We start from the raw sequence: 15466 nt of genomic DNA, 5'->3' as shown, positions 1-15466 counted from the left end.
AAAGCTCCAAATAAAGAATTGACCGGTGTTTCCCCTCTCAGACTTAACCAGGCAGGCATTCTGCAGCACACACCAAACTTACAGTCTCTGCCAAACACACACACTGTACAGCTGTGAGAGGGAAACTCGGTTTGACGTCACAGGGTTGCTAGGAAACTTACCGCCGTGGTAGTGAAGATTTTCCACTGCAGTACAAACACTGTTTGTGTGTGTGTGTGTGTGTGTGTGTGTGTGTGTGTGTGTGTGTGTGTGTGTGTGTGTGTGTGTGTGTGTGTGTGTGTGTGTGTGTGTGTGTGTGTGTGTGTGTGTGCCAATCAAATTGAGTTACAGTTGTGGACACAGAAATGAATTTTCTTTCAGTGCATTCCAACACATAAAAACAAAAGTTTAGGGTTTTTGTTTTTTGGTATTGGGAGTGAGTTTCGATTCAAGGTTGGATTAACCAGGCATGGGAAAAATTAATGTTTGGGTCAGAGTGTGACAGCACTTTAAAGCATCAAGTAAAAGTTAGTTTAAGGTAGGCTTGTGAAGAAGAAAAAAAGAGTGCACAGTGTTGCATGAAAAGTATGTACAGCTAGTATCAGCCAGAAGAATTTGCAGTGTGTAGTGTGTACAGAGGGTGTGTCGATTAAAGCATCAGTGCATGTACATGTGTGTGTGTAGCTGTATCTGTGTGTGTGTTTAACAGTTTACAGATACAGCAGCATGGGCGTAGTCTTCATTCAAAAAGACATGTTTGTTTGCATATTGATCTGTTTAATTGCTACACCTTTTCAGCAAATGAGGACTGTGGTAAAAAATATGATGCAGTCAGAGCTTTACAGAGAGTAAATACGCACCATGAGTGACAACACACTGTCTGCATCATTTAAAGTGTGACTTTCATAAGTCCTGCCCCACTTCCGTTCCGCTGTAGCTTCTGCTCCACTTAACTTTAGTGTCTTACATCAGGCTTTACAGAAGCTGAGGCTGGAGTGTTCTCTACAGCTTTAACAAAACTCAAGCTCCTATTTTATTAAAAAATGGGGAGAAAAAAAATGAAAACATTTGTGTGTGTCAAAGGTAATTTTGCAAATTTAAATAGAGCTGTGAAAAACAAAAGACGCCCAAACTTTAAAACTTCACAGTAACAGTAAACACGGCAACATGCTGCATAGTTTATCTGCCATCTTACTCTCAGAATAACCGGCAATTTAAAGCTGTGGACTGGTAAAAGTTTTTAGGCCTGCCACTAACAATGAAGCTGCTTTCCATGTAAGAAAAGAAAAACAAAAGAGTGAAATTACACTCCAAACAGCCAAACAGTATTTTTTAAATTTTTGTTGTGATATCAAAGATGGCCGAAAATCTTAACTTTTAGGCGCAGGAACATTCAAAATGTTTAATGATTAATAAACAATGGAAATATTTAACTTTTACCCTGACCAAAATAGCAGGGTTTTACTTTTCTGTAGCTGTTGTAATATCAAGTTCATAATTTCATTAAATCGATCATTAGGATCATTTGAACCGGCGTCTAAATCGATGCCATGATTCTTACTGATGCACACAATTTCAGTTTAACACTATTTAACCAAACTAGTTAGTTTTCACTTACATGCAAGTCTATCAAGATCTGTTTAGGTTTAAACTACTCTCATGTGGATTTTTAAAGAGAAGCAAACGACTGACTGTCACCCGAAGTAAGTCACTGGTGGCTTAATTTTTTATTCCACAGAGCTCAACTGAAATCTTACAGAAAGAAAAAAGGTGCTGATGCCAATCTATGGCAGGTGTCCTTTTGTGAGAAGTTAAGTAAAGCTATGGCAACGCTGGCAGCGCCTGCAGTGTGTGTCTTCTAACCTTGGAAAGATGCCCACCAGTGAAAAGATCAGCCAAACAGTGTCTATATATGGCTCTGTTCAGATTCCAACCCCTACCAGTTAAGCGTGAACTGACTTCATATAATCCAAAAGCTAACAGCAGAAGCACGTATTAATGAAAACAAAGGTGAATTCAGTGGTGAAGAATACAAATGCAGCTACATTTGAATACAGAGCATAAACTTTATCTGGGGTTAATCTATTCAAGGGGAGCACATTTGTGTCACACACAAACTTTCATTTTTAAAAAGCACGCATGAAATTTTATCATTTAAAAAAATCTCTTTTTGTAGATCTAGCAGTGCTGGTGCTACATTTAACTCTGAATCTATGAATTTTCTATTAGGGTTTCAAATCCTTTATTAATAATATCCCCAAACAATATCCGTGCAGTGTCGTTTCCTTTGGAAAATGCCACACAATGTGTATCCCTGCGCCAAGCTGCCATTAGAAGAAGGCTAAAAACGATTTTCCCTGTAAAGCCAGCTGAAAACAACATGGCTAATATGCAGTACACTTTGTACAACTTTTCCTGTCATGCCCTTTTTTTCTGCTCTGTCTCTCTGCCAGTTTTACTGTCGAGCTCACTTTGTTTTTCGTTCTTTCTTATTCTCACAGTATCACTCCTCTTCTCTCTCTCCCTCTCCTCTCTCCTACATACCTCCCACACAAGCGAGCATGCTTTATGTGTTTCTGCACGTTTGCCTCTTGCACAGACTCACCAGGTTTCCTTAAAACTGTACGGATCAGGAACTGTGACAAAAACATGAATAACCCACACGTTTGACATATCTGCGCCATGAAGAGCTTCTGTCGCTTTCTCTGCCTGGATAAAACCAAAAACAATGACCGGAAATATGCAAAGAGCAATACAAACAATATTCAAATCCACAAGCCAAGATCACTTAAACAAATCGTTTGTAATGCGAGTCGGCTGGTGAGAGCTAGGATATTGGTTTCGGGTGGGGTCATTCGTTAAATATGCAAGAAAAAAAGAACGCATTTGCAAGTGAAAAATCTTTGGTCAATCTACCATCTCATTGATTTCATGCGGTAATATGGCTATACACTGAATATTTCAGTAGTTTTTCTGTTGCTGTTTTTAATATAAGCACTTCTTTCTGAAAGCCAGAAACCGATTTTTTAGCACTTATTAAGTGCTAAACAAGAGCCAGCTCTGGGACTGGCACACTGTGTAAGAAACATTAAAAGCAGTTATACAATCCTTCGTTAAGTCGTGTTTCAAAGCAGAAGTGAGATGGCCTTGTGAACCTTTGCTGGCTACAAATAAAAACACATCCGCCCACCCACCTACACACACTACATACCCAATCAGGCCTCAGCCTCCTCTCTGAACTGCATCCAAGTGCAGGAAAAGCCTAAGTGTGTGTGACTAGCAACTTCTCCAGCTTTCCCTCATTTTGATCCCCCCCCCCCCCCCACACACACACACACACAGACACAGGTTGGGGCACAGAGGTAGCTTTGTTATCGTGAATAATGAGCCATACAATGAGAGGCTTCTGGTTTAAGGTCGCACTCACGGGCCCCTTTGCTTTCATATAGGCATATTTTAATTGCACTGCAACACCCGAGTTATAAAGTTGCCTTTGGGCGAAGCCAAATGCACAGTCAGCAATGATGATGTTTTCTTCTTTTGATGACTAACGCTGATCCAATGTGCCATTTTTTCTGTTACTGTATTGTGAATGTAGTGATTGCATCATTCGGTGGGAGCCGATTATGATCGGTGTACGCAGTGATTGTTTACTACAGGCTTGTAAAAAGATTTGGGGAAAAAGCACACTGATAAGCATCATTTTTCAGGACAGTTGCCATTAGAGAGTCTCGCAGAAACAAACTCCTTCCAGGAAAAGATAAGCTACAACATCACATCAGCAGGTTTAGTGTTTCGTAACCTGTTGGACTTCCATTAAAAAAGAAGGAAAAGGAAACTACATGGTGGAGGAAATGCTCACATGCTAATATTAAAAAAGTAGTATGCTTACAGTGTTTCCATTCATACAAAGGACTGTATTTATTTTACTAAAGTCTCAAATCTGAAAAAATTTCACAACAACCAGCTTGATGCTTGATCTGAAAAAAAAACCAAACCCCAAAACAAAACAACAAAAACAACAAAAAAAGCAGACCAATAGATACACCCAGCATTACCACAGTGCTACTCCTGGCATGGCTTAAAAATATTTTGAGATTATCTTTGTTGATACAGTCTCATTATTTTATTAGTGACAGTCATTTATCAAAAATGTTACAAAACTTTAGCTTTTCCATTATTTTCAAAAAATTTTAATGAAATGTTCATATTATTCACACAACTTAAAATTCAGTGCTTAACGTGATTTAAAAAAATCTCTGCTCCCCTGCAAGAAGCCAAAAAGGGACAAAATAGTTATTTCTTTTATTTATAGTTATTTACCTAATTAGTTTGAACTTGTCAGCAAACTACGAGTCTTTGTTCTCATTCTGCAATCCTTAATGACTGTGCCAGTTTCTTTCATAGTTTCTCGTCTATTACAGTGTGTGTGTTTCGTGTGTGTGTGAGGGGGCAAGCAGAAACAGGGTGAAGAGAAGAAAGCAACAATGGAGCTAATCAGAAATTGTCGACTCTGACCACAATAATTGTTGCTGAACAAGTTTTAATTAGCCTAAAGCCAAAGCGGCGCCAACCCCAAACATCTGTAAGTCTGATGGGAGTGAAGCTGACCACACATGACGCTTAACAGCAGCTTAATTTCAAAAGCTCAAAAGTTCAAAGACAATCTGTTAAAAGAAAGGTGTGCAGAGTTAGCGCCATTGCAAACCATTTACTCTCAACAAAAGTAAGAAACCGAGGGCGGGGGGATACTACATTTTTCCTACATTTTCTCAACAAAGTTTGGCATGCTACAACTACACCACCAGTTTGTCAGTCAACAGTTCATAATCCTACATCCTACAGTATCCTTTCCTCCTCATCAGTAAGTTTTGCATTTTTTGTCATCGTCACTTACTGATACAGCTATATATAGTTGTTGAGAAAAGTGCAAACTTTCCAGCTTAGCTCATCCAACGGGAATGGTTGTGAGACCCTGACATGAAAGAATGCTGTGGTTATGAGCTAGTTAAGATCATACTCCACTGTGAGGTCAACAACACAACTTCCATAAAACTTACAACACCATCTTACAACATGCCAGGCAAGTCTTTTGGTTTCCTTTTGTGCATACAGCTTCTGTATGCAGCGCTACATGAATGGACAATCTCTGTGGTCAGACCTTCAGTTCACAGATCACACTTCAATTGTAGCGCTCAAGATGTTTGTTCCATTATGATGCATTAGCTAGGAAACTCAAGCTCTTTGAAGCATGCTTCAAATGACCAAAACCAGCGAGCCTCTGAATGGTTGGAAAGTCATTAAAATGATGGCGCCACTTGTATTAATTGTGATATGGCTGTAAGTATGTTGGTTCTTTGAGAGGAAGAACATTATTATCTGTTCCCTAGCTTTCTAGAAGAACCCATCCCTGACATTTCCTGTGTGCATTTCATGCGACAATCTTATTAGAAGTTTCCAATTAAATCAGGTCCACTGAATAGCCAGCAGGCTGTAGATACAGTGACAAACAAGCTCAAATCTCAGATTTTGAATCCACTTACTGCTTTCTGCTGAGAACTGAGGAATGCAGGGTTGAGAAGCTGTTCTCCTTTCTCCGTATCACTGGAAATATCCTCCTCCGACTCCTCCCACGAAGAGGAGAAACCGGCTGAGGAGGCAGAGGACGATGACAGCTTCCTGAGAGAACGAGTGGAGTTTGGCACGGGGCTAGAACTGGGGCTAGGCGAGCAGCTTCGCCCCTGGTCTGAGCAGGAGCCTTCAGAAGTTTGAGGCTGGTTTTCCAAACCGTGGTCAGTTACTATGACGGCAGGGATGGAAGAGTGGTTTGAGGTGTGCTCGGTCATGTCGAGCAAACAAGGGGTGCTCTCGCTGCTTTGTGCCTGGGACATTTCAGGATTAACCTCCAACGTGTGTCCTTCTGGCTGGAGCAGCATTTTAGTACACAACAGGTCCTCTTTCTGATCCATCAGATCTCTTTCATCTCCGAACAGTTGCTTGCTCTCTGTTTCCATGTCCCTCAGTACTTCTCCCTCTTTTTTCTCTGTGTCTGTCATTCGATCTTTATCAAATGTCTCAAGAAAACCTTTATCAAACAGTCCATCTAAACAGGGAGTTTGCTTTAATGTTTCTGAAAGGCAGTCATTTTGTTTAATCAGTGTCTTGTTGTCTGTATTTGATTTAGTGCTGCTGCTGTCCCTCTCACCATCACTCTTTCCTTCTTCGCTTCTTTCTCCTTCCTTTGTTTCTTCATCCCTTTCTCTCCCATTTTGGACAACAGAGGGGGCTTTAATTTCTTGTGGGTGAGTCATTAGGTGATCCAGAGCTGTGTTTCCTTTGCCAGGATCAGAAGGAGTTTGTTGAGTCACTCGTCTGGGAGACCGAGGGCTGCGCTGGAGCTCACTATTAAGTACCTGGGCACGGATCCCGGAAATGTGGGCCTCAAAAATGCCAACTTTTCCCCTCACCTGCACAGAGAGAACATTGAAACTACGGTTTGATTGTCTTGGTCTTACTGCAGAGAATTATGCTTTGATGCATATTTGTGTTTTCAATATTTGGTTTAAATAGTTTAGGATTTCACAGGTGTAGCAGAGCTTTGGAAAATGTCAGAAAAATAAACAGAGAAGAAGTAATTGAAAAAATATCATAACAAAAAACACCAATATTAAGAAAACACAGCAGGAATGGCCCACGGCGCTCAAATTTTCTTGAAAAATGGGCCACTGGCACGCTACAACTTCAGTGTGTGACTGTCTGCAGTTTCACAGTCAGTTCTAAAGTATGTTGGCATTCCCCTCAGTAAGAATAAGGAGAAAGAGGGTGAGGGAGCATAAATGTCAGGATGAATTTAAACCAACAAAAGTACTTTTGTTAAATTTGTATTGAAATCAAACTGAAAGAAATCTAATTCTGGTCCCTCTTTTGTTTAATCAGTGCACAGCAACCTCTAAAGAAGCCAAGTTGCGTAAACTCACAAGCTTCAACATATTATAGAGTGCCTATTTTCTTTAATAGTTTATGCATGATGAAAACCATTAAAAGTCTTAAATGGAAGTGGATTATATTACATAAAAGCTGTATTTGTTTTAGTAAATCCCACTAAGTTTTGCAACTTCTGTTTTCAGGAAGACCTGATGAAAAATCCTGTAACTGTTTTATTGAATGACATGCAGACAGCTTTTCTATATACATAAAAACACAAGGAAGAAACAGCTGAAAATGCATGTGGCCTACCTTTTACTTTTCACCCTCATCACCTACAGCTGTGTAAGAGTAGCTATGGTGGCATTGACGTGACTGCCCCAGCAAATCAAATTAAACCAGGAAATCCATCTATTTTTTATTTAATTGCTTTGTTGCATAACTGCATTTTTTGGATGCAGACAGAAATGGTGGTAGATGTAGCAAGTATTTCTAAAAAGCTGATAAAACATGCTGAGAATGAGGATGGACATAATTGAAAAGCACAGGTCTGATCACCTCAACGTTCTGCAGCTCTCTGTGAATCTGCAGCAGCTGCGCTTGGCGTCTCCTCTCTTCTCGCTTCTCTCCTCCTCCCGTCTCTCGTCCCCTCTCCTCGTGGCCGTCTTCGTCCCCTCTATCTTCACCGCCAGGCGAGCTCAGGCGTCGGACTCGCTGGCCCACATTGACTCCTAGGAGCTCCGGGCTTCGCGGCGAGGGGGAGCGAGCGCGAGGTGTGGGGCTAGGCGAGCGCAAGGGTGAAGAAGGGAAGATAAAGGTTTGACCCAAGCCACGAGGGCTTGTCTAAAAGGAAAAAATACAAAATAAAACAACATGGGATTTACTAACAGGAAATGTAAAACAATATGAGCTGTACAATATATAAAATATAAATAATCTAAGCAGTTTCTATTTCGCATTCCCATACTGAACTACAACAAGTGGAAATTGTAGCATCAAGGTAAAACCTAGTGTAGTTTCAGTGAGCTAATTAAATTAATCTCAGTTGCATACCACTATTATCTATCTTACTGGCATAAGCTTTCAAGGTGTTTTACTGTTGCTCTAGTGCTTTTGTCTAGACAATAATCTACTAGAAAAAGCTGGAAAATACATGAACAGTCTCTTCAGATTTTGGTGGATGTGATGAACAGGCTACCTGTGGACTCGTTGGGCTGTAGAGACCTCCTCCCAGTAACTGGCAGTAGGTGCTCCGATCTGGAACTGGCAGCACAGGTCGGGCAGCTGGTGTGATTCGGGCTCGAGAGCTGGCACTAGAGGAGCCTGGCTGGGTGTGAAACTGATTACCACTGTGGAGATGTGATGTGGAGAGACGATAAGAGAGAGTTTATTTTTAGGTTAATGTGCTTCAATAGGTTGTAATTATATTAGTGACTAAATAGGACACATCAGTGAAACCTAGACTTGAAATAAAGAGGACATTCACTGACAGCATGCCCATTAAGTATGTGTCCCTTAAAGTTATTAATTGCTCTCTAATGGAGTACAAACAAAAAAAGAAATCCTGTTGGTCTGGTTTAACGGCTACATCAGCAGCTAAATATGTTTAAAGTATACAATTCCCATGCGAAAACGTTCTGGGAAATCTGTGTATTCTCTCAACTGTTAAAAGCAAATGAGACTTTTGAGAAATCCCATACCTGTTCATGACTCCGTTTAGGTTCAGGGCAGAGGCTGCCATCCCCGCGGCCAAGCCAGGGGCTTTGAGTGCTGGGTACACATCTGACAAGCTCCCCTGTAGCTACAGGGAGGTCTGGAGATCAGCTTTCAGTGGTTCCTCTGCATATAATCACAGAAAAATCTGTACCCAGCGCTAAAAAAAAGTCAAGAGAAGTTTGTTTTAGTATGTCAAAGCCCTGTTATGACTAAATATCAAAATAACAAACAGTCTTTAACATAATCCTTTGTACATAAAAGTCCCTTTCAAACACTGGGCCTCCGATTTTCCATTAGTAACTGTGTGATGGACAAAAAGCATAAAACAGAGAGAAAGTGAAGCAGATAAATGAAGGATAAATGCTGCAAGATAAAACATTTCAGTCACTGGATAAAATTTGCAGTTTTGGCTGTCAATGTTACAAAAATGCAGAGATTTTTATGGTGCTCATTTCAAAATTTGAAAAGCCAATTTATTCCAGAGTTCACAGCTCATCCATCAGGGCACTGATCTTTTTTACACCAGGTTTTCGTGCTACCGTATACAACTTTGTTATAAAAGGACCGGTGCCACAACTGCCAAAATTCCTCCCAATCAATCTCTCACTATTGTTTTGCTCTTCTCGGTGCTGCAGCACTTACACTTATTTGAGAAATGAGCTGCAGTCTAAACATGACATGACATTCCTTCAGGGGAGAGGCCTGCAGAAAAATTGCTGAACTGAGGAGACATATAAACCAGCCAACGTGGGAGAGTGAGAAATTATAGTTAAAATGATGATGTCAGTGTTACAATCCAAAACACTTGTGCATAGTCCCCTTATTACCTGACAGTAATTAATTAAAGGTGTTCCAGAGTTCAGTTCCTCTTCTTTTTAAAATGATTTATAAAGAATCATATTATTTTAAACTAACTGTTAGAAACATGTTATTGTAAATAAATCAATATTCTACTGCTGATTCTTCTCAGCCTATTTAAATCCCATTATCATGATGTGACACACAGAAATGTGCTGTCACCGATTAGTACTTCTCTTTTTGCAGTGGTATTGGTTTTTGGTCCTGCACTCTGATTGGCCAAATTCAAAAAATAATAAAAACATTACAATATTGCAGAAACTGTGTATCTTCTGGTTTATTTTGATTTATTTTTTGCATAAAAAATAAATGTTAGATTTGTATACAAATTCTTTATTTTATTTCTAATGTAAAAATCATCTTACAAAGCCAACTAAGTATACTGACTTAGCATATATTAACTCACAGTTAACCTTGAACTCAAGAACAGAATAGGCTTTCTATTATATAATCTATTGTTTCAGTCACATACACCTCAATGCATGCAGTTAAGCTGCATAACAGCTTGTAGTTCCATGTCCCGCAGTGGAAAAAAAGCCATGCAAATACTGTGCAACAGAAGTGTTTGATTTGGAGTGGTCAACTGCGCAGCGCTTTCAAATACGTCTAATTTCTCAGTGGCTCCTACTTTGTTTCAATTTTATTCAACATCATACTTTAAATTTCAAATGCTCAGCTTCAAGCGAGACTGATAAATGAGTGTAGATATTAAGTGTTTTTCCTTCTGCAGCTGAGCAAGATATTTTAGCAACAGTGAAATGGAATGTGGTCAGCCCAGGTAACATAGCTTAAAAGAGACAGAAACACACTGTATATTTTTCACACCAAACAACTAGTTTGCAGGTAAGAACACCCAGCTGAAGCCTGTATCTCTAACAATCTAGAGCTTTTCAAATCTTTTCAGTCAAGTTGGCTTCTCCCAAGCATAACAGGATTCTTGTTCTCGCCACCTTGCCAAAAACTGCCTTGGCATGAGTTTTGATTCCTGGTAAGTTAGACAGCAGTTTATGAACCAGGGGGTAAAGATGGGATTTCCTCGTTGGGTTGTGACGCAGTTAGATAGAGGCAGAAAACAATCTGAATGTCTCGCCTCTCGAGTACTTCACAAAAACCACCACTCCTACTTTTTCACACTGTTTAATCACTTGTCTGTGCTTTAGTCTTAGTGGAAGCAACACAAAGGCCCACAGGGGATGAGGGAAGTCTGAGAGGGAGACACGGAGACAGTGCAGGATTGATAAAAGAAGGAAGAGAAAGGGGGGAAAGAGAGGTCCTCACAGGCTATTTTGGTTGTCTTTTCTGAACCTCTCATGCAGAAGTAGGGGATTTACTTTCCATGAAACAGCTCGGAGTGAGTAATGAAAAGGCACTGGGCACCAGAAACTATTTTCACACTTGCAGATGTGTAGCTGAAACCCAAAAATCTATCTCCATCTCAGGACAACTCAAAATGTTTTGAATATTTAGCTTCGTGGGGTTTGTTGCCCCACTTGGACCATTTAAATTTAGACTGTTACTAAAAGAGAAATTAAAAAGTCTTAAACAACTGACTGACCGCTTCATAAAGTGGATCAAGGTGCTTCAAATGAGATGAGTCAGATCATATATAAAGCAAAATGCATCCATTGTGCCACAATGGCCTAAAAAAAGGGGCAAGGCATTTCCTGAAAGACAACATTCAACAGAAGAGAAATGAATTTGACAGCTACACTACAACATACTTTATTTCTTTAAACAAACCCTGTTGTCAATACACTCGCATTACCACACTTAAACCACTTCAGAGTGTTGTCAGTGCTTTAGCACAGCCTAATATCTCACACACACACACTGAGTGGGACTGCGCGAGCATTCAAACTGTCCGCTTGCCTACACAAGTGGGCAATAAACCTACATGCAATACACTAATAAAAAGGCAGCTGAAGGGAAAAAAAGTGTGGAACATGATGATGATGACGATGAACACTCCTTGGAATTTACAAGCAGATATTATCAGGATGGGTTTAACAAAGGTAAAAAGATGATATATTACAGTGACATCTGTTTCTTTGTGAGCTTTGCAGTGTTTACCCTTTTAAAACCTCTCTTTGGGTATTAGGATATTCTGGGCAATGTTACACTTCTACAGTTTATAGTAACTTTGAATGTTTATGTGACTGGTTTAAAAGGATTAAGCAGTACATAAGCAGCTTCTCTTTACAATACATCAACAGATAGATGGGTTTTCTAAATAAAACTGCACATATAACGATAGATGAGAGTGTCCATATCACACACTCCTAGCAGATGGAACACGCAGAGCTCAGTATCTCATTTTCAAAGGGCTTGAGTCAGAAAAATTATAAATAAACTGAGCTCCAGTGATCAGCAATTGTTCTAAAAATGAGGTATTTCTTAAAATTTAACTTTTGCTACCAGCTTCTCCAGTATGCTGATTTGCTATTTTACTGTTACACATTAAAGATAAGGGAATATGTGGGATTTTGGACTCTTGGGTGGGACAAAACAATCATTTATTTACACCAAGCAAATATTCAAGGGAAGGCAGACAGATTAATCAGTAATGAAATAAACTGTATAATCTAATGCTATTATTTATCTCGTAATATCTACTATTATACAAGCTATTGGGTTATATAGCCGCTCAAATTATGGATCTGCGTACAAATTGATAAAATTATTTATATAAGGGAATTTATTTATTTTTTTATCTGTCTGCTCTAGATTTATTTTAGAAGCAAAAGTTAATGACATTTAAAGGGTGGCCTATGTAAGGCACAGAAATGTGTATATAAAGACTTTAGAATTTTGTCTATTTAAAAAATGACTTTAACCACTTTTAAAGTCAGTGGCTGTATTTCAGTTTTCCATGAATGGTTACCTCTTGCAGTCATTGAAGGCTAGTCCAAAGCGATTAGATAAGGTATTTGCAATGATTCAGCTTTGATAATTGGGTCCATTTCTGGATTCAGCTCCCACAAAATGTTCTAAAACTCCAGGTTTGAAAACTCAACTTTAGCCTGCACGACGCTGCATAAAACACAAAATAAGGGCAAAGAAAGAAGAAAGCTTCCCCACGTTGGCTTGGCCTCTCAGCCCACCAAAGAGGATGCTACCTCTCCGTACCGAGGTGCTGGTATTAAACTGTAATAAAGCTACATCCAGTCACCGTGCTGCTGTGATGGAGGTCATGCCGGTGTTATCTTACCTCAGCCCCGTCCTCTCCAAAGCTGCTGCGGGACGCTTTAATCAGTCTGTGATATTACGGTCATCTCCAGCAGCAATATCTCGATGATGAGTCTTCGCTGTCTCTGAGTGTGACAATCGCAACAGCAAACGCACAAAGGCAGCACCAGTCTCTACTCCTGTCTCGTGCGGTTTGACTTTTTTTCCATGAACCAACTTCGACGCAAACGCCTTTTCACCAAAAAAACAAAAAACAAATTAAAAAAACCCTCTTCAACAGAAGAAAAAAACTTTAAATGTCCTTTTCTTCTGTGAGCATCTGGTTGTTGGTGAAGAAGACTTTAAAGCATTTCAGAGTCGGTCCAGTTGAATTCCCGTCACGGCTTTGCTCTCAGGATAAGCACTTTCTGGTGAGGTTTCTGTTGTCATGTGTTGCTCGCTGCTCGTAGTAAAGCGCTGTTTGTCTGAGTGCTTGAAGCCGGAAGCAACCACGGAGTATCGCTCTCTCCCCCCTCTCTCTCTCTCCCCTCTCTCTCTCTCCCTCTCCCTCTCTCTCTCTCTCTCTCTCGGTTCACTGCAGGGCTAAAAACTGGAAAGCCGAACGCGAGCCGTGTTCTCTCGCTTTGTGGACGCACGTGCACTCCTGCGGGGAAACCCTCGTATAAATACTCACAAGCGCGCGTGCTGAAAGTTAATTAAAAGTAGCAGTAGCGGTGGATTTGAGTTAAAAGTGAGATACTGCTGACACCGCGGCTGTCGTCGTTATCTTGTAGGTTCTTCCATCTAATTCAAATTAGCTTTATTTGGCTTGACAGTGATTAAGGATATGCATGACTGCGCAAGCAAAGCAGGTAGCCTGCAGTATTTAGGAATCCAGTGTTTTGTGGTTATTACAGCAGGAAATATTGTTAGTGAAATGTGTAGGCTAGCTAAAATTAGCTGCAGTTCACAGACAGAATTACCCTGATCAGAGTGTAGTATTATTATAATATGGCCTTTAGTGTTACTACCCGTTTTTTACGAAACTATGGTAATGATACTTTATTAGAGCTGGGCACTTTATTAGGTTGTAAACCCTTAGAATTGCCTTCAGAACTGCCTTATTTCTTCATAGCAAAGATGCAACAGTGTTCTGAAAACATTCTTCAGAGATTTTGATCCATATTGACATGGTAGCATGACACAGTGCCTGCTCCCATTCCACCACATCCCAAAGGTCCTCTACTGGACTGAGGTGGAAGCACTGTGAAAGTACAATATGAGCTTAGTGACAGTAGGCATCAGAAACTGGTTACACTGTGGTCATAAAGCAACAATACTCAGGCACACTAATACACCACCAGCAGCACACTGAAGCGGTGATACAACTCAGGATGGATCCACGCTTTAATGTTGTTTATGCCAAATTCTGACCCAACTATCTGATTGTTGCTGCGGATTTCAAGACTCATCGAACAGGAGAGGCACCCGGTGTGGTCTTCTGCTGCTGTTGTCCATCTGTTTCAAGGTTCAAAATGTTGTGTGTTCAGAAGATGCTCTTCTGCATACTTTGATTGTAACCACTGGTTATTTGAAGCAGCCTGACCTTTCCCTCCTCACCTCTCTGGTATCAATGAGGAATTTTCATCATGAAATACTCAGACTAACTCATCCGACACAATCAAAGCCATTTAAATCATCTGTTATCCCCACTGTGATGCTCAGTTTGAACTTCAGCAGCTCGTCTGCCCCATGTCAACGTGCCTAAATGCATTGAGTCGCTGCTGTGGGATTGGCTGACTAAATATTTGCACTACCAAACAGTTTAACAGGTGTACCTAATAAATAGTCAGTGAATGTATATGTATGTGATCAGGGAGGGCATTGCTAATCTTGTCTGTTAGATGCGCACTTGTATAGCAGTGGAATATAAATTAAATCAGACTTGTTTCAAAATAACTCCCAGGTAATCAAGAGTAATTATTTGTGCCTCCCCCCACAGGCTGTACACAATACAAATGAAACTGCCAAAGTACATAATTGCATTACAAGCACGATCAAATCCGGCACACAGAATGGGTGTAAATGAAAACTGTGTAGGGCGTGCTAACCTTTTTGCAGCCTCTTTGAAATGTATTAATACAAATTTAAAAACAAAAGGCCCTGCACATCCACATGTGTGTTCTCAGTAATAATTGAATCATTAGTTACCTGGAACTGCCTGGAGCTTAAAAAGCCTAGTTATGTGATGATATATAGCTATAGTTATGTAAATTGTCCCACCCAAACAGGTGAAAAATAGCCAGCAGGAGAGGCAGGAACCTGTCAAATGAGCACAAGCGGGAATACACCATGAGAAGAGGTGTAATCACACAACGTAAGTGAGAAACACCTATGCAGCTCAAGCTGACCCTTCATCAGTCTGTCTCATATAATGAACATTGTACTCGTTGTGCTCACGTGCGACATTATTAGAAATGTAGCAACAGTTAAAAAGGGGATGATGAAGTTGTTTGGATGTACGGGATTGTTTCTGTGCCTGTTGTGAATCTGTTTACTCTCTGTTTGGATGCCAGGATAAAGAGTCGTGCTGGAAATTGTTGATTTGAATGTGGTCTGTGATGCAAGAGCAGTAAAATGAATTCTCCAACCACAGAGGACAATACAGCAGCGCCGTGAGTGACCGAGGTAGCACGAAAGTTTAGTTCACCAAGACATTGAAAAATCAGTTAATTAAGAAATATCTCATTATGTTTGATACCGAAGTTAATGTTGCCATGCTGTAGAAGGAATGTGTAGCTCAGAGGATCAGCAGTATCTGTAC

General features: G+C 40.2%; 1 protein-coding gene across 1 annotated transcript in view; it reads right to left on the bottom strand.

Moving 5' to 3' along the window:
- Positions 1-13149, bottom strand: part of itpkb (inositol-trisphosphate 3-kinase B) — a 29001-nt gene extending 15852 nt beyond the window's left edge. The window contains exons 1-5 of the mRNA XM_085383202.1: positions 12686-13149; positions 8604-8776; positions 8102-8252; positions 7462-7746; positions 5523-6446 (exon numbers count right to left, since the gene is read on the bottom strand). Coding sequence (XP_085239328.1) covers positions 5523-6446; positions 7462-7746; positions 8102-8252; positions 8604-8644 — 1401 coding nt within the window. The 5' untranslated portion in view covers positions 8645-8776; positions 12686-13149. The remainder of the gene's footprint in view (positions 1-5522; positions 6447-7461; positions 7747-8101; positions 8253-8603; positions 8777-12685) is intronic.
- Between the last annotated feature and the right edge of the window lie 2317 nt (positions 13150-15466).

The sequence above is a fragment of the Rhamphochromis longiceps genome, linkage group LG15 (genome assembly GCF_057381845.1).
Source record: "Rhamphochromis longiceps isolate RC_006_pf linkage group LG15, R_longiceps_female_GT1.1, whole genome shotgun sequence".
Lineage (NCBI taxonomy): Eukaryota > Metazoa > Chordata > Actinopteri > Cichliformes > Cichlidae > Rhamphochromis > Rhamphochromis longiceps.
The sequence above is the reverse complement of the archived record's forward strand: the minus strand, read 5'-3'. Positions and strand labels throughout refer to the sequence as shown.